We start from the raw sequence: 27901 nt of genomic DNA, 5'->3' as shown, positions 1-27901 counted from the left end.
GAAACCCCAGAGGAGTTCACCATGGAGAGTAAGTCGGAGGTAGCCATGAAGCCTGCCTGGTGTGTCAGCTTACAGATGTGGGGGTGAGGCATAACAAGGAGGGCAACCTTTCAGGCAGAGGAAATCTCAGAGCATTGGATAGGAACAGTGAGTTCCCAGGCGGTCGAATACTTGGCCTGGTGCTTGCCCTCCGGCAGGCCCTCGGTTGAGTTGGTGGCACTGATGGGGGAAGCACACATTTTGAGAAGAGTGTCCCAAAGGCACACATTTTGAGATTTAAGTGATTGATGAACTTGAGCTGTCAAACTGCAGGACTTCCCAGCTTACTCGGTGGCGAGGGGCCTTGTTTCCAGCTGTGGAAACAGCTATGATAGAAGATGGGTTGAGAACAGTGAAGGAGATGGAATAAAGCCTGGGAGGTTGTTCGGGTGTATTGACATTATCATGATGAAAGGCACTCGTGATGGGGGCATAGGATGGAGGGAAAGAAAGTTTGGAGAAAGAAACTATTTTGTAGATCAAGCTATCAGCAGGCATGATTTCTTAGCGGCTTTGGGGAGTGCTGGCTGCATATGCTGCCTCCAAAGCCATTTCAGGATGTTCTGTGATCTTGGGCAAGTCACTTTCACTCCCTGAGCCTGTTTCCTCATCTGTAGCACTAAGGGTTTGGACTTACAATCCCTCCAGTTTATGCATAATCTGAAGCCTGGAAGAAGACGTCCCAGAGAACTTGAAGGCCCAGCCCCTTTCCTGATTAGCTGTCACTCAGAGTACGGCCAGGAGAACCCCAGTGGACCATCAGGCCTCGGCCCTGCTGGGGCTGGCTGTTGGGACTATGCACAAGTGACGGGAAGGGAAGGACATTACTTGGGAGAATATGCATGTTCACAGCTCCGAGGATTAAAGGCCCGTGTTCTTATCACCGCCGAACAGAGTATTATAAATCCAGTCTTAGAATACCAAATCCTTTTGCGGCTTGGCCGTTGTGAGGGAATATTAAAAAGGCCGAAGACAGAAATAATCGGTTTCCGAATGACACATTGTCAAATAAAGCATTTCTCACATTATCCCTTTCTTTCCATTCTCTGGCTCCTTCTCCCGTGCCTGGATATTTTAACAGGAAAGATAGATGAAAATGGGGCCAGGCTCTATGGAGTTCTAAGTTTGACTTTTCAGAAGGCTGTCTCGGGGGGGCGGTTTTGAGGGTGCTTTGAATGTTTCACCTCTGTGTGTTTTTCGGTGTTTGATATCGTGTATGTAAGCAAACCTGCTGGAGGCTTGACCGCTGGGATAAAGGCAGAGCCTCAAGGAGGGGCCGTACCAGGTCTGATAAGGTGGCCTCCGGATGCAGAAGTCAGAGCTGGTACCGGGGCTGTCAGATTTACATTCCTCTGGCGAAGTCAGGGCAGGATTTTAGGCTTCTGGGTGTTGATTAAGCACCTTCCTGGGCCAAGCTCTACATTTTAGGCTGGATAAATGAAAGCTTAGAAACTCCAGTGGGAAAATGGTCAACCAGACTGTTAGGTTGTAGCAGTGGAGCCGGCTAACTGACAGCCATGGGATTTGAGCAGGAGGAGGGCGCAACCTCATCCCGACGTGCAGAGGCACAGACGCCCTCCGAGGAAGTAATGGCCAAGCTGAGATGGCTGGGTGCGTTGAGATTAGCAGATGAAGATGAGTATATCCGTTTCCCAGGCTGTCATAGCTAATTACCGCACACTGGGTTTGGAGGGAGGTGCTTAAAACAATAGGAATTTATTCTCTTGGAGTTCAGGGGGCCAGAAGCCCCAGGTCAAGATGTCAGTGGGGTCTGCTCATTTGGAGGGTCTGAGGGAGAATCTGGGCATCTGTCCCATGCCTCCCAGTAGCTTCCAATGGTTGCCAGCAATCTTTGGTTTTCCTTTCCTCATAAAGGCATCCCGCCAGTGTCCGTCTGTATCACTATACGGCTGTGTGTGTGTACGCGTGTGTATGTCCCTTCCTTCCTTTTTTAAAAATGTTTATTTTATATTGGAGTATCGCCAATTAACAATGTCGTGATGATAGTTTCAGGAGCACAGCAGAGTGACTCAGCCAAACGTATGCATGTATCCATTCTCTCCCAAACTCCCTCCCCGTCCAGACTGCTGCATAACGTTGAGCCGAGTCCCCTGGGCTATTCAGTAGGTCCTTGCTCCTTTCTTCCTATAAGGACACCAGTCCCTGGATTTAGGGCCCACCCAGTCCAGTATGCCCTCATCTCATTTAATCACAAATGCAAAGACCCTATTTCCAAGTAAAATCACTTTCTGACGTTCTGGGCAGGAACCACTACAGGGAATGAGTGACTGAGAGCTCTGGACTGTGGGAGAAGCCCTTGGGGAAGCTCCCAGAGCATCACAGTCTGGGGGGACACTAACCACACAGTGCAATTCCTGGACTGGCTATGAGGTGGGATTTGTGGGTAGGGGAGGCTTGAGAAGGAAGCAGAGACCTAGACACAAAGGGACTTGGGTGCCAGGCTGGGGATGTGGATGTTATTCTGAGGGTGGGAGGGAGCAGAGTCAGGAAAGGGCTTCAGGCAAAGGGGAAGGGTATGAAAGGATTTGATTTGGGATGGAGGGCTAGAGAAACTGAGGGACCGAGGCTGCTGTTTATCATGGAGCCAGAGCTTTTATCCTAATCTTTTATTGTCTTGTTTCATCATTAGCCTTACGTAACCTTTCACATTGGGACCAGCCAGCACATTTTATAGGTGAGCCTGTTGTAGCGCAAGGAGGTAGACTGCCTTAGCCAGCTTGTCATGGCCGAGGGCAAGCAGGGACAGGGACCCCCACACTGGCCTGAGTGCCCCAGCGATACCTAGTTACGCCATCACATCAGTTTGCCCTTGACATCACCCACCCTCACCCATGCCTGGCCCCACTGAGAGAGCTGAGACCCAGTGTCAGTAACAGAAGAAGAGAAGTGGGCAGATTCTACTCTAGAGAGGCTTCTGGTAGGGAACGTTCCAGAACAAATGGGAACACACACCCCTTCTCCCCTCTTTCCCACTTCTTGCCTGGCAGTTTCGTGAAATCTTCAGCCCCATAAGAAGAAGGTAAAAGTCATCACCTGATGCTTGTGCTGCTTGCAGTCTCGCAGAAACTGACCCCTAACCCAAACAGACCAGGGTTTTTATTTCTGGAACTCACTGCCACTTCTCCAACCTTGTTGGTCTCAGGCTGCTCTAGAGGGAACACATTGTCCAAATCAGATTTGGCATCGGGTTGTCCCTGAGGCCAACAGGACCTCAGCTTGCCACCCCCTCAAGCCTTGGATTCTTCTTAACTTGCTTTCTAAAAATTCACATTCTTCTCCTTGAGTCCTCCTCTCCCTCCTGGCTCCCTGCTTGCCCTGCAGCGTTTTCTCCACTGCTGGGGTCTGTGTTTGCTCTTGGCGGGCAGACTCGGTGGCTGGACACTGTGGTCCTGCTCCCCTTTCCAGCGACAGCTCCTGCTTTTGTTTGCTTGCCCTGAAGGAAGACCATCGGGAAGTAGGGTTCAGGCCCTCAGGAGTGGAGCAGCACAGTGGCCTGGACCAGTCTGGGTGGATGCAGGTCATAGTTTCTCCCTGACTCTGAGTTACTCTTCTGCTTTCTTTGGGTGGAATGTCCCACTAGGACAGAGGTGGCCACATGCTTCTCTTGCAATCCTTTGCTTGTGCACAGTACCCTTCAGTTTGCAAGGGCCGTCACAGCACTATCCAGATTTCATTTACACGACAACCTTGTGGGTGCCATGAATGAGTATCGTGAGTTTCCATGTGCTAGGCCCTGAGCACTACACTGCACATCCATGAACTCACGCCTAACCTTCCTGGGTAAGGACACTTTTTGCACAGTTTTGTGAATGAGAAAGTTGTGATTCAGAGAGGTTTATCCCTTTGTCCAAGATTGCCCAGTTTTTATGTGATAGCATGAGATTGTAAAGAAGTCTTTCTGATCCCCAGCCTTTGGCCCTAACTGTGTGCAGTACTATTCCAAGTATTACCAAGTCCATTTTACAGATGAGTGAACTGAAGTTCTGGAGGGCATCAAGGAAATTCGAGATCACACAGTGAGTGAACAAGGAAATTCAAGATCACATGAGTGAACTTAAATTCAGAACCTTTTCCTGCATGCTCCGAGCCTAACCCATCACTCCTTTTGGGTCTAGGAAGGTAGGGGTGGTCAGGGGTGCTAGAAACATCACCTGAGCTGCTACTGTGTCTTCGGTGAGGCCCCCAGAGCCCTTTAGGAGCCCAGCCTGGGGAATGTCTGTTTCAGTGGGTCAGTGGCGCTGTGAGCCCTTGATCCCTGGAATTCTCTTTGGCCCAAGTTTTCACAGTGAAATCCTGATCTATAATGGAAGCTATGTGGCCATTGGACTAGCTGAGAGCTTAGCTGGTGGGAGCAAAGGTCAGGACAGGTGGGGGAATAAGGGGCTGGGAGCCTGCACCCCAAAAAGAGGGTTGGAGCCACTGGCTTGGGGTCACATCAAATGAGTCACCAGATCATGAAGCTCAAGGTCCCAAGCTCAGCTTCCATCAAAGTGGAGTGAGGGAGGTGGGGGTTCTCCCTCTGCTGCCTCCTCCTGGGGGTTCTCTGTGCTGGGAAATCTGTGTCTGAAGTTGCCCAGGTACGTTGCGGAAGCAGAAGTGAGGCTGATTACACCTTGAGTGCCTGGCCCTTCCCACCCCAAGCAGAACTGTGAATCCATGATGAAGTTCAGCCACACTACCTGCGTCAACAGCCTCCTGTCTTCGGGCCTCTTTCCTCACATAACATAGGACAGGGCTACCTAACATGCACAGGTGTCAAGGTAAATGACAGAGCATATTGAAGTGTTCAGCTTCCCTGGTGGCTCAGATGGTAAAGCGTCTGCCTGCAATGTGGGAGACTTGGGTTCGATCCCTGGATCGGGAAGATACCCTGGAGAAGGAAATGGCAACCCGCTCCAGCACTCTTGCCTGGAAAATCCCATGGACAGAGGAGCCTGGTAGGTTACAGTCCGTGGGGTCTCAAAGAGTCGGACATAGGCTGAACTATTTCACTTTCACTTTTCACTTTCATTGAATTGTTTGGTCTAGATTGAGAAGGGTTTGGGAATCCAAGACGAGTTTTGCAGAATGAGCATCCTGGGGCAGAAGTAATATCATGTGTTAGTTGTTCAGTTGTGTATTAATCTTTGCGGCCCCATGGACTATAGCCTGCCAGGCTCCTCTGTCTGTGGAATTCTCCAGGCAAGAATACTGGAGTGGATAGCCATTCCCTTCTTCAGGGGATCTTCCCAACCCAGGGATTGAACCTGGGTCTCCCACACTGCAGGCAGATTCTTTACTGTCTGAGTTACCAGGGAAGCCCTCAGGGGCAAAAGGTTGATCATTCTTTCATTCGTTCATTTATTCATTCATCATTACATATGCACTTGCTGAATGCTGTTGACAATAGCAGTAGCTGTGAGCAGTTACATGTGCCCCACACAACACTAAATACTCGATGGGCATCTCACTTAGCCTCACAATGATCCACTGAGGTGCTCCTGAACACTGCCTTCATGTAACCCATGAAGAAACCAAGGCTCTGAAAGGTAGTGACCTGGTCAAGGTCACGCAGCCTCTAAATAGGAGAACCTGGACTAAAACTGTGTCACTCTGAGGTCAGCTCTTGGCTTCTGTGCACGACACAGGAGTTCCCTGAGGTGCTTTATGAGCTGACCCAGCACTGCATGGGTGGCCGGGGAGGGTGGTTGGGATTTGATGGGGGAAGAGAGCCAATGTGATGTGACACGGTAATTGCCTGTGGACAGGTTGGTTAAGCCTCATGTTTCCCAGATCAGTTTTGGTCCTGGGTCTGAGAACAGGGCCGCACACCCATAATTGGAGTGGGCAGAGTGGGTATGAAGGGCTCTGGGAGCAGGGAAGGTCTGCAGGGAAGGTTACAGAGAATGAAAAATCCAAAGATGAGAAGGGATGAATCAGGCAACCATGGAGCAAAATTAAAGTCTTCACTGAAGAGGCTGCCTTGAGGTATGCCCACTGAATCCTGGATTTGAAAACAGCATTTTCCCTTCCCTTCTCAGGGTTCCCTTTTTCTTTGTGTACCCTCACCATCTTTCTCATTTTTCCTTTCCTTCCCTTTGGGCTGTAGAATCACTGTGCTGTCCAATAGCCACTGGCTATGCAGTGAAGAGCTGGGTTCAAATTCATACGTCACCACATTTTGGCCTTTTATTCCCAGCTGGACCTAGGATCAAAACCTGTGTGACTTTAAGCAAATTGCTTAACCTCTCTGAACCACCTTTTCCTCATTTCATTTATGGAACGAAACCTATAATCCCTTATCACAGAAGATTGTCTTGAAGATTAAATAAAATAACATTAAGTAAAAATAGTAAGGGGAGGGTCTCCTGTTTTTTGTATCAAGTGATAGGATTCTTCTTGCCTCCTTTTTCTCTTCACTCATCTTTCTTACCATCTTTTCCCTCCACATTCCACCCTCTGTCTCTTGCCTTTCTTATCTCTGATGCAAAAAACTGACAATACCACATCACACATGACTTCTAGACCTAGAGCAGTCTCTGTTATATGTTCTGTGGAGGAAAAAATGGTGCGTTCTTATTTTTCTACGGCTCCAGAGGTGCTACACACACACATTTTATGTACACTTGACAGATTGCACCCACCCACACACATAAATACATATACTTATAGCTTTGTTTGGTTTGTATATTTACTTCTGAGTTCTGACATCCAGAGAAACCTTCCTGGGGATCCCAGAGTAACTCAGTGCCAGAGTCAAAACAGGGCTGTCAGCCATACCTGCAACGCTGGCCACCTCCGAGCTCACTCCCCACCCACTCCCCACGGAGGTGATGAATTCTGGCTTAGAGAGCTGAAGGCCTTGAAAAAAAGAATCATCATTTTTAGTCAACAGGACGGCTGAATCATTTTAGTAAATGATGTTCTTCTTTAAACAGATATCCTTAACAGCAGTCACCTCCCCACCAAGATAATCTGTTCAGGGTTAGTTAACATCTGTCATCTTTGCTAGATGTTATACAAGTGGTTTTCAGAAATTGCCCTTGCATTTTATGAGTTAAGGCAGAACAATCAGCCAATGGGTATGGTCGAACGAATATAGGTTTTAAAGCTAAAAAGCCAGATACACACACACACACTGAGGCTCAGAGCTTGCTCTGCTACTCAGCATCTGAGATTCAGAGTCTCTTGATTTCTTTGCCCCTCTCCTCCTAGCCACAGGCATGATCTCCCCAGCTCTAGGGGTTATAGAGCAGGGACTCCACATAGTGGCCTGGGGTCTCCCAGACAGAACGCACAGTATATAAAGAAGAGAAGCAGCTATCCGAGGGGCCACCCCTGCTCACTGGAGATGCTTCTGGCACAGAGTGAAAGAAGGCAGCTGAGGAGAATACAGATCTTCCGCCTCAGCCTTTGACAGGCGCTGTGGGGAACGTAGATGGGCTTTAGGAATACCGCTGCCCTGGAGGAGCTCACAGACCAGAGTGTTTCATGAGTCTCATGAATCATGTACGATCCATTCGTAAACACTTTACCTATTTCAATTTAATGTATGGTATGCAGACTCAACCAAATATTTACCAGTTGGATGTATTAGGGAAAAATGAACTGCAGTTGTGCCTTAAACTCCTGATGGAAGGAGTCCTGGAAGAGCACATGTGTGCTTTCATTCATTCAACAAATGTTTATGAAGCACCTACTTTGTCCCAGGCCCCCTGTGGGGAATCAACATTAAAAGGCCAGTGTTTCTGATAATAAAAGTAGAGATGATACAGAAATTGTTTGACTTGTGTATTCCCAGCTGCTACTGCTGCTGCTAAGTCGCTTCAGTTGTGTCCGACTCTGTGTGACCCCATAGATGGCAGCCCACCAGGCTCCCCCGTCCATGGGATTCTCCAGGCAAGCACACTGGAGTGGGTTGCCATTGCCTTCTCCAATGCATGAGAGTGAAAAGTGAAAGTGAAGTCGCTCAGTCGTGTCCGATTCTTAGTGACCCCATGGACTGCAGCCCACCAGGCTCCTCTGTCCGTGGGATTTTCCAAGCAAGAGTACTGGAGTGGGGTGCCATTGCCTTCTCTGGTATTCCCAGCAGGATGAAAGAAAGACTGCTGTCCCTTGAGCCCTCATTGGATTCTTTCTAGAGATGAGGAAGCAAGGCTGAGAGGGTATGTTCAAATGTCCTGGGGTCACTCAGCTGGTGAGAGGCAGAGTCGGGACCCTGATACTCTAGATGTGAAGCCACTGCCCTAGTATTTAGCGGCATGCATCTCTCTGACATGACCATTACCCAGCTCATTTGTTCCTCCTGGCGACTTCCTGAAGAAGGAAGGGCAGAGGCTCTTACCATTATACATGGGAAAAGCAAGGCTCAGAGAGGTGAAGCAGTTTCTCCAAGGTCACACAGCTGGTTGGTGAGAAAGCCAGGTTTGGAAATGGTGTCACTCCGCTGGCTCCAGAGGCTCTGAGAGCCAAACCCTGGGGTGGTGGGCTGCGTGTGGTGGACGGCGAGCCCTCTCTGGCACTCCAGCCCAAAGAACAGCGGTCCACTTGCGTGTCCTTCTTCCCTCCCACTCCAGGGTGGCCTCATTGCCCTGCTGTTGCTGCTGCTGGTGTTCACGGTGGCGCTGTACGCCCAGCGGCGCTGGCAGAAGCGTCGCCGCATTCCCCAGAAGAGTGCCAGCACGGAAGCCACCCACGAGATCCACTACATCCCGTCGGTGCTGCTGGGTCCGCAGGCCCGGGAAAGCTTCCGCTCCTCCCGGCTGCAGGCCCATAACTCCGTCATCGGCGTGCCCATCCGGGAGACGCCCATCCTGGATGACTATGACTGCGAAGAGGAGGAGGACCTGCCCCGGCGGCCCAACCACGTCTCCCGTGAGGCCGAGTTTGGCAGCCAGGCGGCCCACAGCCTGGACAGCCTGGGCCGACCAGGGGGAGAGAAGGGTGACTTCGAGAAGAAAGGTGAGTCTTCCTTATTTCATCCCACCTTCCGGGGGGCATTCTGGGGAGCTGGGGGGAGGTGCAGGAGCTGGGTGGTCGGGGAACACAGGAAGTGTTTTCTGGGATAAGCCATTTTTGATTTATGGCCAACTTCTGTTGGGTTTTCACACTTCATCTCCTCCTGATTCTTTGGTGGTGGTGAGGGGGAAAAAAAAAATAAAAAGACTGTCAGTATTCTTGGAATTGGAGTTTTTAGGAGCATCAGAAGTTATGTAGTCCAGCATCTTTCCAGTGTTTCTTGATTGCCTCCCTGGATGGCCTTCTCACTACTCAGGAGAGAGCTCATCTCACTTCCAGACACTACTGTTGGAAGCTTTTCTCTTAGACTGAGCTGCAGTCTATTTCTCTGGCTCTCCATATCAGAAACTGAATCTGAAATTTCCTACTCCAAGACAGCTCTTGGGAAATATGACAACAGGGAGAAAAAAGGCACCCGGTAACTTAGACATCAATATCAACAAATAATCCCAGTTTCTTCTGCCACTCTGATGTGACATATTTTCAGACATTTCACCATTCTGGTCCCTGTCCTCTAGATGGAGATTCTAATTTTTCATGTCTTGGAGTGTAACACCAGAAGTGACACTCTCTTCCTCAAGGTGGGAATGTGCCTGTGTTCAGCAAAATGCAATTTTCACCTCCTTTTTGCCAGGTGTTATGCTTCTGTTCATGCAGCTTCAGTCACATTTGTATTTTTTTTTTGCAGCTGTTGCTAACTTGTGGTTGACTTTTTTATGACTAAAACCTCTCACTCTTTTTCATATATGCTATTGCAAAGACCCATTCTCATTGTTCTGTTGGAGGACAATTGATTATTTGGACCTGAGTACAGGATGTGCTTATGTTTGTCTTTATTCAGTGTCTATGCCTCCAGTTTGTTTATAGATGAGATTTGGCTATTTTTAGGTATATTTAGCTTTAGGTAAATGCTACAGAATCACTGTTCTGCCTTTTTTCTTTTTCCCTATATTGTCTCTATGACCCTGGTGATGGTGATGTGTTCAAGGTTTGGCCCAGAGGCCCTAGTGTTAGAACTACTCCTGTTTGTGAGCCAAGAGGAATCATCATCACTGCTCGGACCAGTCCTGAGCTGTGAACATAACATTCTTTCCTCCTACACCCAAGGTCCTTCCTCTCAGATCCATCTTTCCACAATGCTCAGTGGAAAAATAGGAACTTTAGGAATTTCTTAAAAAGGAAACATTTTTTGTCAAGCTTAGAAACCTAGGGAGAGAAAAGAGTGGTACAGTAAGTAAGAGGACAGTTTTGGAGTTGTTTGGACCTGAGTTCAAATCTTGTCTCCTTTGTTTGCTGAACGACCTAGAAAAATAGGAATTCAATCCTCCAAGTCTCAGATTCCTCATTGATGGATTTGGGGAAGGATTAAATATAAAAATCAATGTGTACCAAGTACCTAACACAAGGCCTAGGACATGGTGCATGTTGAATCCCTGAGAGCCATATCTGTATACCTCAGGCCCTCTGTCTTCGCTGGGTTCCTAAGACTCTCGCTAATCCAGCTCCCTATTCCCCGCCTGTCTCCTTCTAAGTGCCAGCCACCATCGTTTGCTCAGTGCCCTGGAATGTCTGCATCATTTCCCTTCTCCTCCGTGATCTCTTCTGTCTTTGAACTGTTGGTTTACTGATAGTCTCCTCAATTCTTCACTTTCTCAAACATTATTTATCATTTTCTCATGTGATTTTTCATCTTAGAACAAGAACAGTTGCATTGGTTTAATTCTTCACACCACTGCCTAGCACCGAGCCTCTCATGTAAAGAATGTCCAGTGAATGTCAGACAAGAAAGATGGCCCTAGAGACTGAGGTTATTCAGGAGCCATGCTATCAGGTCACAGCATCTTGCTTCTCTTGTCTGAAATAGAAAGTCACTTGGATATGACAGAAAGCATCATCCCATTTTCCTATATGTGGCCTTTTGCAGCCTAATTTATTAAGCCCTATTGTGTTTATATGGGAAATGGGTAAATTAGCGACCAGTTTGCCCATCTCATGGGCTTCCCTGATAGCTCAGATGGTAAACAATCTGCCTGTAATGCAGGAGACTGGGGTTCGATCCCTGGGTCAGGAGGATCCCTGAAGAAGGGAATGGCTACCCACTCCAGTATTCTTGCCTGGAGAATTCTGTGGATAGAGGAGCCTGGTAGGCTACAATCCATGGGGTCACAAAGAGTTGGACAAGACTGAGTGACTGACTTCTTCTTCTGCCCATCTCATAGTTTTGCTGTGGAGCTCAAATAATAAATGCACTGCAAAACCTGAAGAAGTTTCCCTAGAGTGGGATTTGTTTTTCACACTACAGTCTTCCTTAGCCTGGCCAAGAGGAGAGGTCTACAGCCTCCTTCAGTTCCTGGAGCGGATTGGGATTACTTATCACTTACCACTGTTCCATAATAATCAGTTTCTCTTTCTGTCTCCTCCTCTAGATGTGGAGACTTTTTTTTTAAATTTCTTTCTTTTTTTTTTTATTGAGGTATAATTAACATGCAATCTTGTATTAGTTCCAGGTATACAGTGATTCAGTATTTGTCTGTGTTGAGAAATGATCACCACAATGTCTAGTTAACATCCATGGCCTCACAGCATGACAATATTTTTCTTGTGATGAGAACTTGACTCTCTTAGCAACTTTCAAATATACAATAGAGTATTATTAACTCTAGTCATCATGGTGTGCATCCCAGCCCCGTGACTTATTTTATAAGACTTGGAGATTTTTGAAAGCAAGGGCAGTTTCCCTAGTGTCCAGCACAGTAACTAATGCCTAATAGGTGCTCTGAAAATGCTTGTTGGCTGAATGATTCGGTCAATCAAATAAATCCAGGCATTGGCTAGAGCCCCAGATTCTCAGTTCCAAGCCTCGAGCTGTCTCACTGTCCTCAAATCTGGGGACTCTAGAAACCAAAATGTTGACCGAGGCCATCAGTAGTGATGACCAGAACCTAGCAGGGAGCAGCCACTGGTTGGGGGTGAACCTAGAGCCTGTTATACAAAGTGGAGTAAGTCAACATCCTTACGGAATCTAGAAAGATGGTATTGATGGCCCTATCTGCAGGGAAGGGATGGAAACACAGAGGTAGAGAATGGACTTTGTGACACAGCAGGGGAAGGAGAGGGTGGGACAAGTAGAGAAAATAGCATGAACCTATCAGTTCAGTCGCTCAGTCATGTCCGGCTCTTCGCGACCCCATGGACTGCAGCACGCCAGGCTTCCCTGTCCATCACCAACTCCTGGAGCTTGCTCAAACTCATGTCCATCGAGTCAGTGATGCCATCCAACCATCTCATCCTCTGTCATCTTATCCAATCATCTCATCCTAATCCTCTCTCTCTCTATGTATATATCTTGTGTAAAATGAATAGCTGGTGAGAAGTTGCTGTATAACACAGGGAGCCCAGCCTGGTACTCTGTGATGGACTAGAGGGGTGGGATGGGGGAAAGTCAGGAAGGCTAAGAAGGAAGGGAATATATGTATAATTAGGGCTGATTCGTGTTGTGGTAGTGGGGGAAACAAAATAGTGTAAAAATTTTTTTAAGAAGAAATTCCAATAAGCCTCCTGGGAAATGGAAGCTGAAGCTTGAACAGTCCTGGGTCTCTCCCGGGGCATGGCAGAGTTCCGGTAAGAGCCCCAACCTCCTGTCCAGAGAGCACCCCTGCTATAGATAGCTGTCATGCTCACCCTGAGCTGTCATGATGCCCACATGGCGTCATGGTGATAGCCCGTTTCACTGGGGGGTTGGGGCCTCCCAGGTCTTGTGTTCCTTAAAGAGAATCCACAGGCTTGCCATTTCAGTTGTTGGCCATTTCAGTTATTCATGTGCAAAGCATAGGTTCCTGATTCTTGAATGACAGAGACTGCACAAGGGACTGAATCATGCTGGATCCAGAGGATACAGGAGACTCACTCCAGAGAGAGGAGAGGCGCTCTGATCTCCTCTCCTCGTTGGGTCCTCCAGAGTCTGCACACTCTCAGCTTCGCACGGCAACACATCTTAAAGATAACCTGGTCCCTTGTGTTTTCTTTCAAGCAGAACCCTATCTAAACGATAACAAAACCAGACTCTTATTTTCTGAAATCAACTTCAGATGAGACGCATACAAGGGAAAGCGAAAGAGGACGGGTGGTGAATGCATGAGAGATAAGACCCAGTCCTTGCAAGGCAGCCTGGTGGAGCGGGGGTGAGCAGGTGGGCTCGGAGCCCTGCTCTTGTCTGCACTGGCTGCATGGTCCTGGCGAACCTCTTCGTCACCTACAAACTCATGCCTTCATCTCACCCGTTTTCATCTGACCACATTATTCCTCTGACTTTGCTTTAAAACGAATTACAGTCTGGAATAAAACCAAGCACTTCATTTAATACTCTACCCAGCTGCCCTTAGATCTGATAAGGGTGGGGAAGGAAGACCCCTGGGCAAGAAGGAAGTAGGAGACACATTTTTCCTGGGTCCAGGCAGGATACTGGTCACCCTGTCTGTGGTGGGAGGGTGGTGGCTAGGGGCTGTGGTTGCAGTGCTGTGGCCTCTGAGCTCCTGGACCTCCTGGCCTGGACAGAAGAGGGACATTTCTGTTGGCAGATCGTGGAACATACAGCAGCAGCAGCTCAGGCTGAGTATGCTTTCTGTTGCCTTGGGTGGTCCTTGGAGAGACTCATTAGATTCTTTCTTTATGGGCGAACCTGGGAACAACTATGTATTATGTCCAGAGCGGACAGGTATCAGAAGCCGGGCAAACCCTATAAAAGTCATCCCCAAAGGCTTTGAAATTATATTGTCAAGGGCTAGCCCCACCTACACCTCTCACACTTAAACTTTGTCTGTAGATTCAAACTCCTTCATCATACTTGAGCACCCCCTGTTATTTGCAGCTTGGACCTTCAGGTAATAGGGGGATAACCTGGAGGCAGAGGGAGAAACTTTCTCTATCAAGAGACTAAGCCTGGATTCTGATACCCCAAGAACACTATACTGAGTGGGCTGACTTTCAGCCAATACATACCCATGTGGACATACCCTTTGTTAAGCACTGAAATTCTTCTGTGCCAGTCATTAAGAAGCGTGCTGCCCTGAATGCCCCACCCCCATGCCCTCCTGCTGCCTGGCCGTCACCCCCCCCACCCCCCAAGGACCCTCCTGAAATCCGTGTCATCCAGGAACAAGTCGGCTTTAGACTGCTTCTCCAGGATTATGGCTGGCAGCTCGTCTTACTGGTTAATTCCTGTACCTTAAAGATTCTTAGGTATTGCGAGCATCACCCTTGATATCACCTTAGCCAGTTGCTGGGAATTTAATCATGTCAATATGTGACTACTCAGCATTACGTTGGGTCCATAACAGAAATTTGATGCATTTTAATTCCAATTCTCCTTATCCGTGCTTAAATTTATGTTTCCCTTTCCTGAATATTATGCATGGAAGCTCAAGGAAATTAAAATAACAGATTTATCACTTTATCAAGGGACAGGGTAGGGGATGGCTGAATGGATATTGGGTTTTCTTAATTTTGTTTTATTATCGTGAAAGAAATGCATACTATTTTTAATAGAAGGATATGAGGGGGGTGGAGGGAAGGAGTGAGAGAAGGAAAGGGAGAGAGAAAAGAAAGAAGACAGGGAGGAAGGAAGGAAGAGGTCTGAGTTGCATAAAACAAGAACTAAAAACCCTTCCATTGTCTCGCTATCCCATCCCACTAATGGGACCCAAAGGCTAATCTTTGAAAATAGTTTGATTTATAATCTTCTAGCATATCTTCCAGTATACCTACATATGGAAGATATGTGTTTTATGTATAAGGTATAGATAATATATATGCATTTTTCACCCAGATATACAGTAATAGGGCTATCTCAGATATGTATATCATTTTGCAGCAATTTCATAGTTTACCAAGCAATGTATGAAAAGTGTCTTTCCATGTCAGCCCTGCACTCCTATCTTTTGGAAAGCTCTATAAGATCCCAGGATTGGAACACACCGATCACACCAGCATTTGCTCTACTTTTCATTTTTGCTGACCATTATCTCAATTTGTTGCACCCACAGTGAGTCAGTATACATCCTTGTGCACACACACACACACACACAAACATACATATTTTTGCAAAATTTAAGGCTATTTCTATAAAACAGATGCCTAAAAGCAGAATCTCTGTATTAAAGGGTACACATTACACACTTATAATTACAGATTACACATTTACAATTTGGGGAAGTACCACCACAAGTATTCACTTTAGAATTTGTTTTGTACTCTCAAGGGGACCTGTACATCTTCTATACAAATCTGCACGAACTACCCACTACCCCATCACCTTGATTATTCGTATACTATTCATGGACCTTTCTGGGCTTTATATATATATACACACATATATGATAGTTGCCTTCATTTTAAATATGCAATTTTTGCTTTTGATTTTCTTCTCTGATTGGTCCAAATTATTTTCTTCGTCAGAAATCAGTCTTCATGGTTACCCAAGCAGTGATTCTTAGGTGAAGCGATGCCAAATAAAGGCTTGGCTTTGCTATCCCACTTCAGTTCAGGACCTAAGGTAGGAAAAGAAAAAAAAAAGAAATGGCATCAAATACAAGCAGTGGGCCACATTTGATATATGGGGAGGGATCACAGTCTCTCTGACATGGACCACTAGGCTAAAAGTTACTGTTGCTCAGAATTACAGATCAGCAAGTTTCAGGGTAAATGGGGCCCTTGTTGAGAGAATGGAGTAGGCGGGACTTTCTTAAGTCCCTGTAGGAGTCCAGCTGCTGTCTTATACATTATCTCATTGAGCTATTTGTAATGAACCTCGAGGGGAAGGCGGATGAAAGAGTTGAATAGGAAGCCAGTGCTGCTGCTGCTGATAAAGATGACAGCTAACCCCCATTTGTGATAACCACTGTCTGGGAACTTTCTAGGAATTATATCATTTACACCTCTCAACAACCCTAAGAGCTATGCAGTTATATTGCCCCACCTTACAAAGCAGGAGACTGAAGCTGAGAAGGGTTAAATGATATGTCCAGAGTCACACAGGGGAAAGTGGCTGAGCCAGGTCAAAACTCTGGCACATGAGCTATCATGCTGAGGAGCCGAGCCGGGATGTGAACACAGGACCTCACACTGAATTATGTGATCTTTGGGAAGGTGCTGAGCTCCTGCTGTCCCAGGGATGTAGCTGAAGCCTAGCACCCATGAGCTTGCTTCACTCTCAAATACAGGAGGAAAAACAGGTCACTAGCATCTGTTCTCCAAGGCAGGGTGCTGTTGCGCAGTGATTCTGAGCTTCTAAATCGGCAGAAGGGATTTTGCAGCAGGGAGATCACAGTTTTTTGGAATGTTTTGAATGGTCCCCAAAGGTGTAGAGAACTCACGTTTGGTGTCAATAAAGCACTCTGGGGTGACAGGGAACTGAGGAGCTGTTTATTAACTCTTCTGACATCCCCTGTGAGTGCCATGTAAATGTCACTCTTGGGTGGCGCTTTCTAAAATTTCAGAGCTCTTTCCTAGTCAACATCTTATTCGATGCCTTACCTGGGTGTTCAGATTTCTTAACTCAGAGATGGTAGCCTGTTTCCAGCTTCCTCATCTTCACCTCTGCTCATCCATCCCTTGTTCAGGTCATATCCATCTTCCTGATGTCTTCAAAACACCTCATCCTCACATACCTTCCTGCTTGCATGCCTGTCCTCCACTTCCATACACAGCGTTCACTCTGTTATGATCCTTCTGGCCATAGCCATTTCATGCTTAATGTTTTGCGGAGTTCTCACTGCTCTTGATCCCCATCTTCTATGCTCAGCCACCATGGCCTCCTCTCTGTTCTGCAAACTTGCTAAGCTTCTCCCACCACAGACCACTTGCATATGCTGTTATTGTCCTTGTCTGCAAAAAAAGTTCCTCCCTTTCCTCCCCTAATCTGTCATGGCTGATTCCTTCTCATCATTCTGGTCTCAGCTTCAATCCTACTTCTTCAGACAAAGCTCTTTTCCCTACGAGTTCTTCTCTTTTGTTTTCTGTAATGGTACATTTTTTTTTTAATTATTTGGATTAATTTATTAAATATTTTGCTTCTCTGATTAGACTCAGGATTCTGTGAGATCCTGTTCCAGATCTATTTGCATTGTTTTGTGCCTAACAGAGTGACTGGCACGTTTGTTGTTGTTGTTGCTAAGTCATGTGTGACTCTTTTCCACCCTATGAACTGCAGCACACCAGGCTTCCCTGTTCTTCACCATATCTCAAACTTATGTTCATTGAGTTGGTGATGTCATCCAAGCATCTTATCCTCTGTTGCCCCCTTCTCCTCCTGCTTTCAATTTCTCCCAGCATCAGGGTCTTTTCCAATGAGTCAGCTCTTTACATCAGGTGACCAAAGTATTGGAGCTTCAGCTTCAGTATCAGTCCTTCCAATGAATATTCAGGTTTGATTTCCTTTAGGATTGACTGGTTTGATCTCCTTGCAGTTCAAGGGACTCTCAAGAGTCTTCTCCAGTACTACAGTTCAAAAGCATCAATTCTTTGGCACTCAGCCTTCTTTATGGTCCAACTCTCACATCTGTACATGACTCCTGGAAAAACCATGTCTTTGACTATATGGCCTTTGTTGGAAAAAATGATGTCTCTGCTTTCTAATATGCTTTGTCTAGGTTTGTCATAGCTTTACTTTCAAGGGGTAAGCATCTTTTAATTTCATGGCTGCATAATAGATGTTGAAATATGTGTTGAGTCAATAGATGGAGGAATTGATATATGAATGAAGAGACAGATGGATATCTTAGTGTCTTTCCATAGGCTGGTAACCTTTGCATGGATCCTCTATCCTTTTTCTGAACCATACATACTGTGTTTAGTATTTTCAATTCAGTGATTTACTGAATCTTCCCATGCATCTCATACGAGAGAAATTATTCATATAAAACTTTAGAGCTCATCTCAAAGTTATACAGCCAGAAGTTAAGAAATTGTAATTTTAACTCAGCTTTGTCTAATTCCCAAGCATGTTCCCAAGGACTTCTCAAGCATATCCCAAACCCAAGCATGTTCTGAAGATAGCCCAATATAATCCTGTCATCTTATTTGATCAGAAGAGAGAAAACATGGGCTTAGAATGCTAGCAAGCTCTTACTGTTGTGTTCATTAAGTGTTTACCACAATGAGAAATATATTTTGCACTGTGATTCCACACATATGCTTCTTTAAAATCATAGTTGATTTACAGTGTTTCAGATATAGGGCAAAGTGATTCAGTTATACATATGCATGTATGTTTCTGCTTTTCCACATTCTTTTCCATTATATGTTATTACAAGATATTGAATATAATTCCCTGTGCTATACAGTAGGTCCTTGTTTATTTTATGTCTAGTAGTGTATATCTGTTAATACCAAACTCCTAATTTATCTCTCCTCCCAAGCCTTCCCCTTTGGTAACCATAAGTTTGTTTTCTGTGTCTGTGAATTTTGTGAATAAGTTCATTTGTATTATATTTTAGTTTCCACATATACACTCATCCTATGATATTTGTGACATCATATGATATTGCCTTTGTCTGATTTACTTCACTTGGTATGATGGTTTCTAGGTCTATCCATGTTGCTGCAAATGGCATTATTTCCTTCTTTCATGGCTGAGTAATATTCTATTGTATATAAATTTCCCACATCTTCTTTATCCATTCATCTGTTGATGGGTGCTTAGGTTGCTTCCATGACTTGCCTATCGTAAATAGTGCTGCTATGAACACTGGAGTGTGTGTGTATCTTTTTAGAGTTTTCATCTTTTCTGGATATATACCCAGGAGTATTATTGATGAATCACTGAAGTCTGTTTTTAGTTTTTTTTTAAGGAACCGCCATACTGTTTTCCATAGTGGCTATACTAATTTATGTTCTAACTGTGTAGGAGGGTTCCCTTTTCTCCACATCATCTCCAGCATTTATAATTTGTAGACTTTTTTGATGATGACCATTCTGACCGAAGTGAGGCAACACTTCATTGTAGTTTAGATTTGCCTTTCTCTAATAGTTAGTGATGTTGGGCATCTTTTTCTGTGCCTGGTGGCCATCAGTATGTCTTCTTTGGAGACACTTGTTCTTGTGAATGAGTGTATATGAGTGTCTACAATAACTTTGGCAAAAGAATCCTTCCCACATTACATGTGGCATGCTCTGATCATTTTCTATTCTTTTTTGTCATCTCTTTGATGTTGGTCTGAACCACTGAATTGATGTCACAGTTTATGAGGGGATTATCACCTGAAGTTCAAAGTCCTTTCAGCCTCAGAGGCTGCATTGTGCTGGGGTATCCACAAGGAGGTAGACCCCTAATTGCTGGGTCTGTGATAGCTTCCCAGAGGTGTTTCTTGCCTGGAGAGGTGAAGGATGACTGTCATTATATTCAAGGTAAGGGGTTGGTAGAGAAACTAGGAATGGTGCCTGAGACAGGCAATGGTGCTTGATGACTTTATGTCTTAGCCCTCTGTCCTGTGGTCAACCCAGTGGTGTTTTTCACCAACCCCCCCGCACCATCATCTCTTGAAACTTCACCACCTGCCCTCCCAAAGGAACTTTTGTGTCTCTTTTATCTTCTTTCCTTGTTTATTTTCTCTTCTACCCCATGCCTCCCTCTGCTCCCCGCCTGGGAAACACCACTCATTCTTTAAGCCACAACTCCAACACCTTCCTCTTCCCAGCTGTCCCAGAGCCAGAAAGAGCTTCTCAAAGAGCTGGGGGAAAGTCCTTCCTAACAGCAGCTCTTATTTTGACATTGCATTCTGGGTGCTTCCCGGGCTACCAGGGATCAGTGGAAAGCAAGATAGGCAGCATCATTTCAAACTGGGTTGTACACTGGGATTCCACTGAAGGTTATTTTTGAAAGATGGACTCTGCAGCACATAAAGAAGAAAGGTTTGAATATGGCTTTCTTCCACCAAACTACCCTGACGTGTTTATCCCTAATTGCCCCTCCCCTCTCCTTATTGAAAGCACTATTTGAAATCTGCAGTGGAAGCTGTTCAGAGGCTGTTTGGTGCACCTTCTGGCTCCTGGGCACCTTCACCAGCCATCTGCAGACAGCTGACAGTGTAGTTCCTGCATCTTCTCTTTGGGTACACCTCCCGCTTACTACTCAGTCATTCACTCACTCACCCATTCATGTGTTTAACAGATCTTTACTGAGCAACTACTATGTGCAAGGCACCGTATTTAATGCAGAAGATACAGAGCAAAATGGGAAATACTTCTTTCCTAGAAGGTCACAGTTTAGAGGGGTATAAAACAGTAATAGCCGCTTTATTTAATATAGTCTTTGAACATTTATAGAATGGCTTCATAAACAGTATATGATAAACCCTGGATGTTACTGAACCTTTTTGAGAGACAAGGAAGGAACCTTACTCAGCTCAGAGAAATAAAATCACTCACACCCCACAGTACAGAGCTGGTGTGGGGGCGAAGCTCTACTGAAACCTACATCTCGTGAGTTCAGGTTCACTACTGTCTGCATTTTGCCACACTGTATTTATCCCTGCAATATCCTGAATATCATTTGGCAAACAACTTGTTACATTCACGTTGCCTCCCCTTCTTAATTTTAAAGGTCATAAACTCCCTAGTCTTTGGAAGTATTCGCAGAGGACTGAGTAGCCATTTCTTAAGGATGGTGTAGCAATGTTGGAGATTTAGACACAATTTAAGCAATCCCTTCTAATTCTCAGGCTGTAACATTTGAACAAGGAGAGCTAAGATGTGTTTGAAAATATAGGTTCCTTAAAACTAGTTAGCCGAAAAAGTATCCAGAATTTAGACTGTTTTTTCTTTTCTTTTTCTTTGAACTGTAGCTGATCACTTGTAGGATGTTAGAAAGCTCATTTTTGCTCCAATTCATCATACCACATAGCAGAGTTAACGAGGCTATGGAAGATGAGACCCTGACTCTGCAACAAAGCTTTATGACTTTGATTTCTAAGCCCTGCCCCTCCCAGACCTTGGTCCTGGTGCCTGATTGTCTAGGCTTGGCAAAGCAGAAGGGAGCAGTGCCTCCAACAGACAGAAGCTCAGCATCCCCAGACAGTCATCCTCTGAGCTGTCTCCACACTCTCTAAAATAAGATATAGACAGAGATTTGTCATGGAATCACAAACAGGAATGTCACCAAAGCTGTCACCAGAGCCCCTTAAAATGTCACTTCCCAGCATTAATTGCCACGATAGCAAAACAAACGGGTGTTCTCTGAACATTTGCTCTCCCCCTCCTGCCTCGTGATCCTCTCCCTACCTCCCTGCCAGCCCTCTCTCCCTGCTCCCTCAGAGCCCCCCTCCTCTCTGTCTCCAGAGACCCTTGGGGCATCCTGACTTGATAAGACTGTGCCCGGGGAGGCAGCCCCACTGCACAATGACAGATGAGGGTGAAGGAGGTTTGATAAATGTCAGTGGCTGAAGAGACTGTTCCCTGATTGATCAAAGCTGGAGCAATTTCCCAGCAGTCAGGGGCTCTGAACCTCCCATCCTGGCCTCCCTTGAAATGGCTGGAAATCACTCATTTGAGGTTTGACTATTACACAGAGTCCAGGTTGTTCAGCCTCAGGTCTCCCATGGGGACTCATCCTGCTTTGCTTTCCTTGTCCACTCAGGGGTGCAATAAATCGCCGTGTCTACCCACAATTAAGGTCAATCCTTATTTGTCCTAATACTTCCTAGTTATAAATGTTATAGACGCTAAATTTAGAAAGCTTAAAAAAATAAAGTAGAAATGATCATTTTTCGGGATACCTCATCAAATTGCCACAATAACGTTTTACCATGTTTCCTTTTTTCATTTTGTCTTCTTTTTACATATTGAAAGCAAAAACCTATATAATTTTCTATCTTATACTTTTATTAAATATCATAAATATTTCAGTATGTTTATCATTCTGTTGTAAAACTCTCTCGTAGGTGATTTATTGATGAACATCTCAGTTGCTTTTTTTTCTCCCTTGCCATTTTGTTTTCATCAGCAACAAACATTTTGTACTTAAATTTGTTTTTCACCATTCTGGTTTATTTCCTCAGGGTATATTCCCAGGAGTAGAATTACAGAGTAAAATGGTCTGAATGCTTTAAAGTTCTTGATATATGTTTAGCTCAACACCCCATGTCAGGAAGTCTCAGGAAACATGTGTTAAATAAGGAAACATTTTTCCATCTACATTTTCATTTATTAATTTCATTAATTCAACAAGCTTTAATTAAGTACCTACTATGTATCAGGCACTAATTGTTGTTGTCTGGTTGCTCAATCGGAGAAGGCAATGGCACCCCACTCCAGTACTCTTGCCTGGAAAATCCCATGGGTGGAGGAGCCTGGTAGGCTGCAGACCCATGGGGTCGCTGGGAGTCGGACACGACTGAGCGACTTCACTTTCACTTTTCCCTTTCATGCACTGGAGAAGGAAATGGCAACCCACTCCAGTGTTCTTGCCTGGAGAATCCCAGGGACGGGGGAGCCTGGTGGGCTGCCGTCTATGGGGTCGCACAGAGTCGGACACGACTGAAGCGACTTAGCAGCAGCAGCAGCAGTTGCTCAATCGTGTTCAGCTCTTTGTGATCCCATGGATCGTAGTCTGCCAGGCCCCTTTATCCATGGAATTTCCCAGGCAAGAATACTGAATTGGATTTCCATTTCCTTCTCCAAGGGATCTGCCCAACCCAGGGATCGAACCCGCCTCGCTAGCATTGGCAGGCAGATTCTTTACCACTGAGCCACGAGGGAGGGCCATCAGACACTAATTAGGGTGCGGATAAAGCAGTGAGTAAAATATGTACAAATCTACTTCATTGAACTTCCTATTGAGAGTGGAAAGACCATACATAAATAAAGGAGAAAATATATGATACATAATTAAATAAATATATAAATATTTTATAAATGTCTATTTTATAAGACTACATTATATATAATCTTGTATATTATATGAGCTTCCCAGGTGGTGCTAGTGGAAAAGAAGTTGCCTTTAGGAGATTGCAGGAGACTTAAGAGACAGAGGTTTGATCTCTGAGTTGGGAAGATCCCCTGGAGGAGGAAATGGTAACCCACTCCAGTATTCTTGCCTGGAGAATCCCATGGACAAAGGAGCCTGGCAGGCTACAGTCCATGGAGTTGCAAAGAGTCAGACACAACTAAAGCAACTCGGCATGCACATATTATATATATTATAAAATCATTATGATTACAGTGGGAAAGAAACAAAAGGAAGGGAATTAGGACCTGCGGGACAGGTCTCACCAATGAGATGACCTATATAAATGAAGGACTATTAGATATAGACTGAGATCTATAGTAGATCTAAGTAGATGAGGACGAATCTATAGTAGATGAAAAAGTAAGCCTTATGAATATACGAGGAAAGAGCTTTTCAGGCAGAGGGAATAGCAAGTGCAAAGGCCCTGTGCTGGGAGCACAGTACTGGGAACATTCAAGAAGACGAAGTCCCAGTAGGAGGAAGACAGCAGTAGAATACACTGGATCACAGAGACCCTGAAAAGCAGGTCAGAATCTCACCTTATCTGCTCACACTAATTTGAGCCCTTGAACCAGTCACTTCATTTCTCTAAACCAGTGGTTCTCAACCAGGGGTGGTTTTGTCACCTTTCCCCCCTTCCTAGAAACGTCTGACAATGTCTGGAGACATTTGTTTGTCACGACTGGAGAAGGGGTAGAGAATGCTACTGGTATTTAGTCCTGGGGATCAGGGATGCTGGTAAACACCCTGCCGTGCACAGGACAAATCCTGACAGTAAAGAATCGCCCAGCCCAAAATGTCAGGAGTATCAAGTTTGTGAAAGCCTGCTGTGAGATTCAGTCCTCACATTGGTAAAATGGAGAAGCCAATTTCATAAGCCTGGGGGAGAACCAATCAATGGTAGCAGTGAATCCTTGCTGTAAACTAACACACTGTACACACAGAGGGCAGTGGTCACGTTGGCCTTGCATTGTTTTGTATGTTTTTTATCATCCTCTGTAAGGGTTTGTTTTGAGGGAGCCACCTCAGGGTCTTTGCATTGCTGAGCAGTCCTTCCCCTGGCCATCTGTATGGTTTCCTTACATCTCACCCTATCGTTGAGGCCCTCCTCTTCACAGCATCAGGGCTCACCCTTTGATCCATCATACATGTTTGTGTGTCTATTGTCTGCCTCCCCCCAGGTATTTTGTCTGTTTTTTTTTTTTTCCAATGCTTTTCACTTGTTTAGAACATTGTCTGGCACAGGGAAGATGACAAATAACTTCTCAAATGAGTGGATAAACTGAATGAGAAAATAAGTCAATGCATGGCTGACATCGAGTGTTTTCTTCAGCTTGTTTAAGTTTCAAAGAATGGACTACTTGGTTTAGCTGATGCAGGTTTCTTTTTAGTTGCAATGGGAGTAATGTTAGCTAACCTGTATGGACCAAGCTCTGATCAACACTTACTAAATATATATACATTTAATCCTCAAAAAATTTGGTATGGTCAGTACCTCTAATTGCCCCCCTTTTCAAATGAGCCAGGAGGGGCTGGGCGAGCTCAGAAAATTTGTCCCAGATCACATGCCAGGATTTGTCTGCATGACCTTGAAATGCTCATTTCTCACCAGTTCTCCGCTGCCTTTACTGTTGGAGAACACAGGGTCCAGGAATAATCATAAAACAGTTTCAAGCTTCATGGAGAAAGAGCCATTGTTAGGATATAATAAAAATTGGCACCTTGTTTCTGCCATCCTTTAGCTCTTCTAAATTCATGAAACAGTATCTGAGATTCTTTTGCCTCCGTCTGCTAATGACCTCCTTATCTCCTAGGCTGTGCACACCCACCGCTTGCTTTGACTGCCTCACAGCTTCTGCTCTTGGCTCCCCTCTGTTCCTTGTGAGATACACACTGTTTGTTTCTATCTTCCTGTGTCTCCTCTTCAAATAACGCATAAGAGGATCTGTCACATTCGATGCTGAAAGTCCTAATGGGCAAATCCTCACACCAGGCTGCACCGCCACCCACCCACAAATCTGGGGCTGGCCACCTCTGCCCACATGGGGAGCTCTGGTCCCATCCACTTTGCCGAGATGGTGGAATCTCAGAGTCCCCAGCAAGGCGCCCTCTGGGTGATGAAGCACCTGCGTGTACTTTACGCTAAAGCAGGCATCTGTGGGTATGGTGCCTCAAAGCATAGCATCCTGTCCAGAACGGTGGGGAGTCCATCTGCTCAGAGCAGGGCTGGTTTGCTTGCTTCAGAAGAACCTGGTCTGTGAGTAGCTCAGCTTAGTGAAGAGATAAATCAGCAAGTGACAGATTATTTTCCTAAGTGTTTCTTTATTTTATAAAAGCATTCACCACAGGATCTCTTTCAGTACCCAGCACCTCCCTGGTACATGTAAAAGAAGATGGGATTTAATCAACTTTTGGCCTACCAAAATCTTTCAGTGTTCAAACCGCAGCAAAACTCCAGTGGCACACCTCTCTAAGAACTAGCCAGCACCTGGGTGATGGTTTTGGAGAGGGGCAGGTGTCCCCACATAACACCTCAATCTTAGACAAGTTAACTAACCTCTTTAAGTCTCATATTCCTCCTCTGTGAAACTGATTTAATAATTGTGTCAGATTCCTAGAGTTGTTTTGAGAATGAAATCCAATAATATGTGAACAGGTTTGTGCAGAGGCCACCTGCCTTACATATTAATGATCTTGGAAAAATCTTATTTCCTTCTTAACTTCAGTCTTCCCATCTGTATAAAGAGCAGCTTGGAACTTTGCCGATCCTACCCTTTTTGATACTAAAGTTCTTGAATTTCCCTGATCAATAGAAATTGATAAGAGGCCAGACAAGAAATTCAACATTAAAAAAAACTAAAATCATGGCATCCAGTCTCATTACTTCATGGCAAATAGAAGGGGAAAAGATGGAAGCAGTGACAGATTTTATCTTCTTGGGCTTCAAAATCACTGCAGGCAGTGACTGCAGCTATGAAATTAAAAGTTGTTTGCTCCTTGGAAGAAAAGCTATGACAAACCTAGACAGTGTGTTGAAAAGCAGAGACATCACTTTGCTGACAAAGATCCATATGATCAAAGCTATGGTTTTTCCAATAGTCATGTATGGATGTGAGAGTTGGACCGTGAAGAAGGTGGAGCGCCAAATAATTGATGCATTTGAATTATGGTGTTGGAGAAGACTCTTGAGAGTCCCTTGGACTGCAAGGAGATCAAACCAGTCAGTCTTAAAGAAATCAACCCTGAGTATTCATTGGCAGGAATGCTGAAGCAGGCAGGATGCTGAAGCTGAAGCTCCAATACTTTGGCCACCTGATGCGAAGAGCCAAGTCATTGGAAAAGACCCTGATGCTGGGAAAGATTGAGGGCAGGAGGAAAAGGGGAGGACAGAGGATGAGATGGTTGGATGGCATCACTGACTCAATGGACATGAATCTGAGCAAATTCCAGGAGATGGTGAAGGACAGGGAAGCCTGACGTGCTGCAGTCCATGGTGTCGCAAAGAGTCGGACACAGCTTAGTGACTGAATAACAACAACACCAGACAAGAAATTCAGGCAAGGCTTTATTGAGGCCTCTGCTGCAGCAAGGGGGAGCAAAAACAAGTGATAGGTTCCCTTGTTCACTCCCCAAGCAAGGGCAGACTAGTTCCTTATATAGGGTGAGAAAAGGCGTAGGTCTAGGAGTTGGGCCACAAGGGTGGCTTAGGTGGTTTGCCCACACCTTTGGTGGTGGTGTTCAGGGGGCTTGCACAGTGCCTTGCTTTTGCTCCTAGCACCCTGTTTTTGCTCCCACTCTTCAGAAGTGGCAGCTGAGTTTCTGCTCTTTTTGGATCTTCTTGTCCATAATTTGCCCCAACTGTGTATGCATGCAGTTATTTTCAGTGTCTTAGAGTTTCTTTGCATTTTATTGCTTGAGGAGATGTTTGTCTGGATGCGAGCACTGCAAGGAAGGGTCCCAGGTCCTAGATCCCAGCCTGTTTGACTTGCACCAGATTCTCTGGGCTGTGGATATACATATGGCATAGGACCAGTGGAAACTGAGGCAGAACTCAGTGCCACGTGCCTAGTTGGCATGACTAATGGTGTGTGTATAGCGGGGAGAGGTTATTAGAAAAGCCAGCAGGTCTTTAAGAGGAAGAGAGGAAGCCTTTCTTTCATGCAAATCCTTATTTCCTCATACTTCCTTGGATAGAGAAATGATGCTAAGAGAAAAGAGGCACCAGTCCCTCACATTCTAACTGGTAATTGGTGACAGAGACCAGTCTCAAGCTTCTTTTTATAACCTCCTGGCTCCAGGATTATTCCCTAAGTGTCCCAAGGAGGTCTGCAGAGAGAGAGATCACTTCCTCATCATTTCCCTTGTGAATGAAGCCTTCAGAGACCAGATGCATCCACTTCATTATAATTACGTTAAGTGCCGCCTGATTGGCGCTGTTCATCACCCCTCCGGAAAGCAGCTTCGCCCAGTGGACAGACAGGCAGCCTGCTTGGGCTCAGCGCACCTCCCTCTCATCCATCTATGTCCTTAGCGATGGCTGTTTGTGGTACCCAAGGCTCTCCTCTGGAGGAGAGGAAGCAGTGGGGGTAGAATGTGTGGCCTGAGTTGACTCCCCCTCCTCCTCCCTGGGACTCGGACTGACTGTGCACAGTCAGATGCACCATGAGACCTCTGCACCCTCATCCAGCTCTTAACTTGTCAGGATGTCGGGAGGAAGTTGACCTTGGTATCCTTACAGCTGAGGCTCCTGGGTAGGAGGTTCTTTCTGTCCTGAGGGATCTGATTGCCCTTGCTGTGGGATTCTGTGTCCTCACCTTGTAAGAAAACGAGGTCTGTCCCATCCTT

At 45.6% G+C, this 27901-nt stretch overlaps 1 protein-coding gene across 3 annotated transcripts in view; it reads left to right on the top strand.

The window, feature by feature from the left end:
* ASTN2 (astrotactin 2) overlaps positions 1-27901 on the top strand; it is a 989820-nt gene that overhangs the window by 211784 nt on the left and 750135 nt on the right. For all 3 annotated transcript variants that reach the window (XM_081575818.1, XM_081575813.1, XM_081575806.1), the window contains exon 3: positions 8616-9000. In XM_081575818.1, the coding sequence (XP_081431944.1) occupies positions 8616-9000 (385 nt within the window). The remainder of the gene's footprint in view (positions 1-8615; positions 9001-27901) is intronic.

The sequence above is a fragment of the Giraffa tippelskirchi genome, chromosome 1 (genome assembly GCF_054371585.1).
Source record: "Giraffa tippelskirchi isolate mGirTip1 chromosome 1, T2T-mGirTip1v1.2.pri, whole genome shotgun sequence".
NCBI lineage: Eukaryota > Metazoa > Chordata > Mammalia > Artiodactyla > Giraffidae > Giraffa > Giraffa tippelskirchi.
The sequence above is the reverse complement of the archived record's forward strand: the minus strand, read 5'-3'. Positions and strand labels throughout refer to the sequence as shown.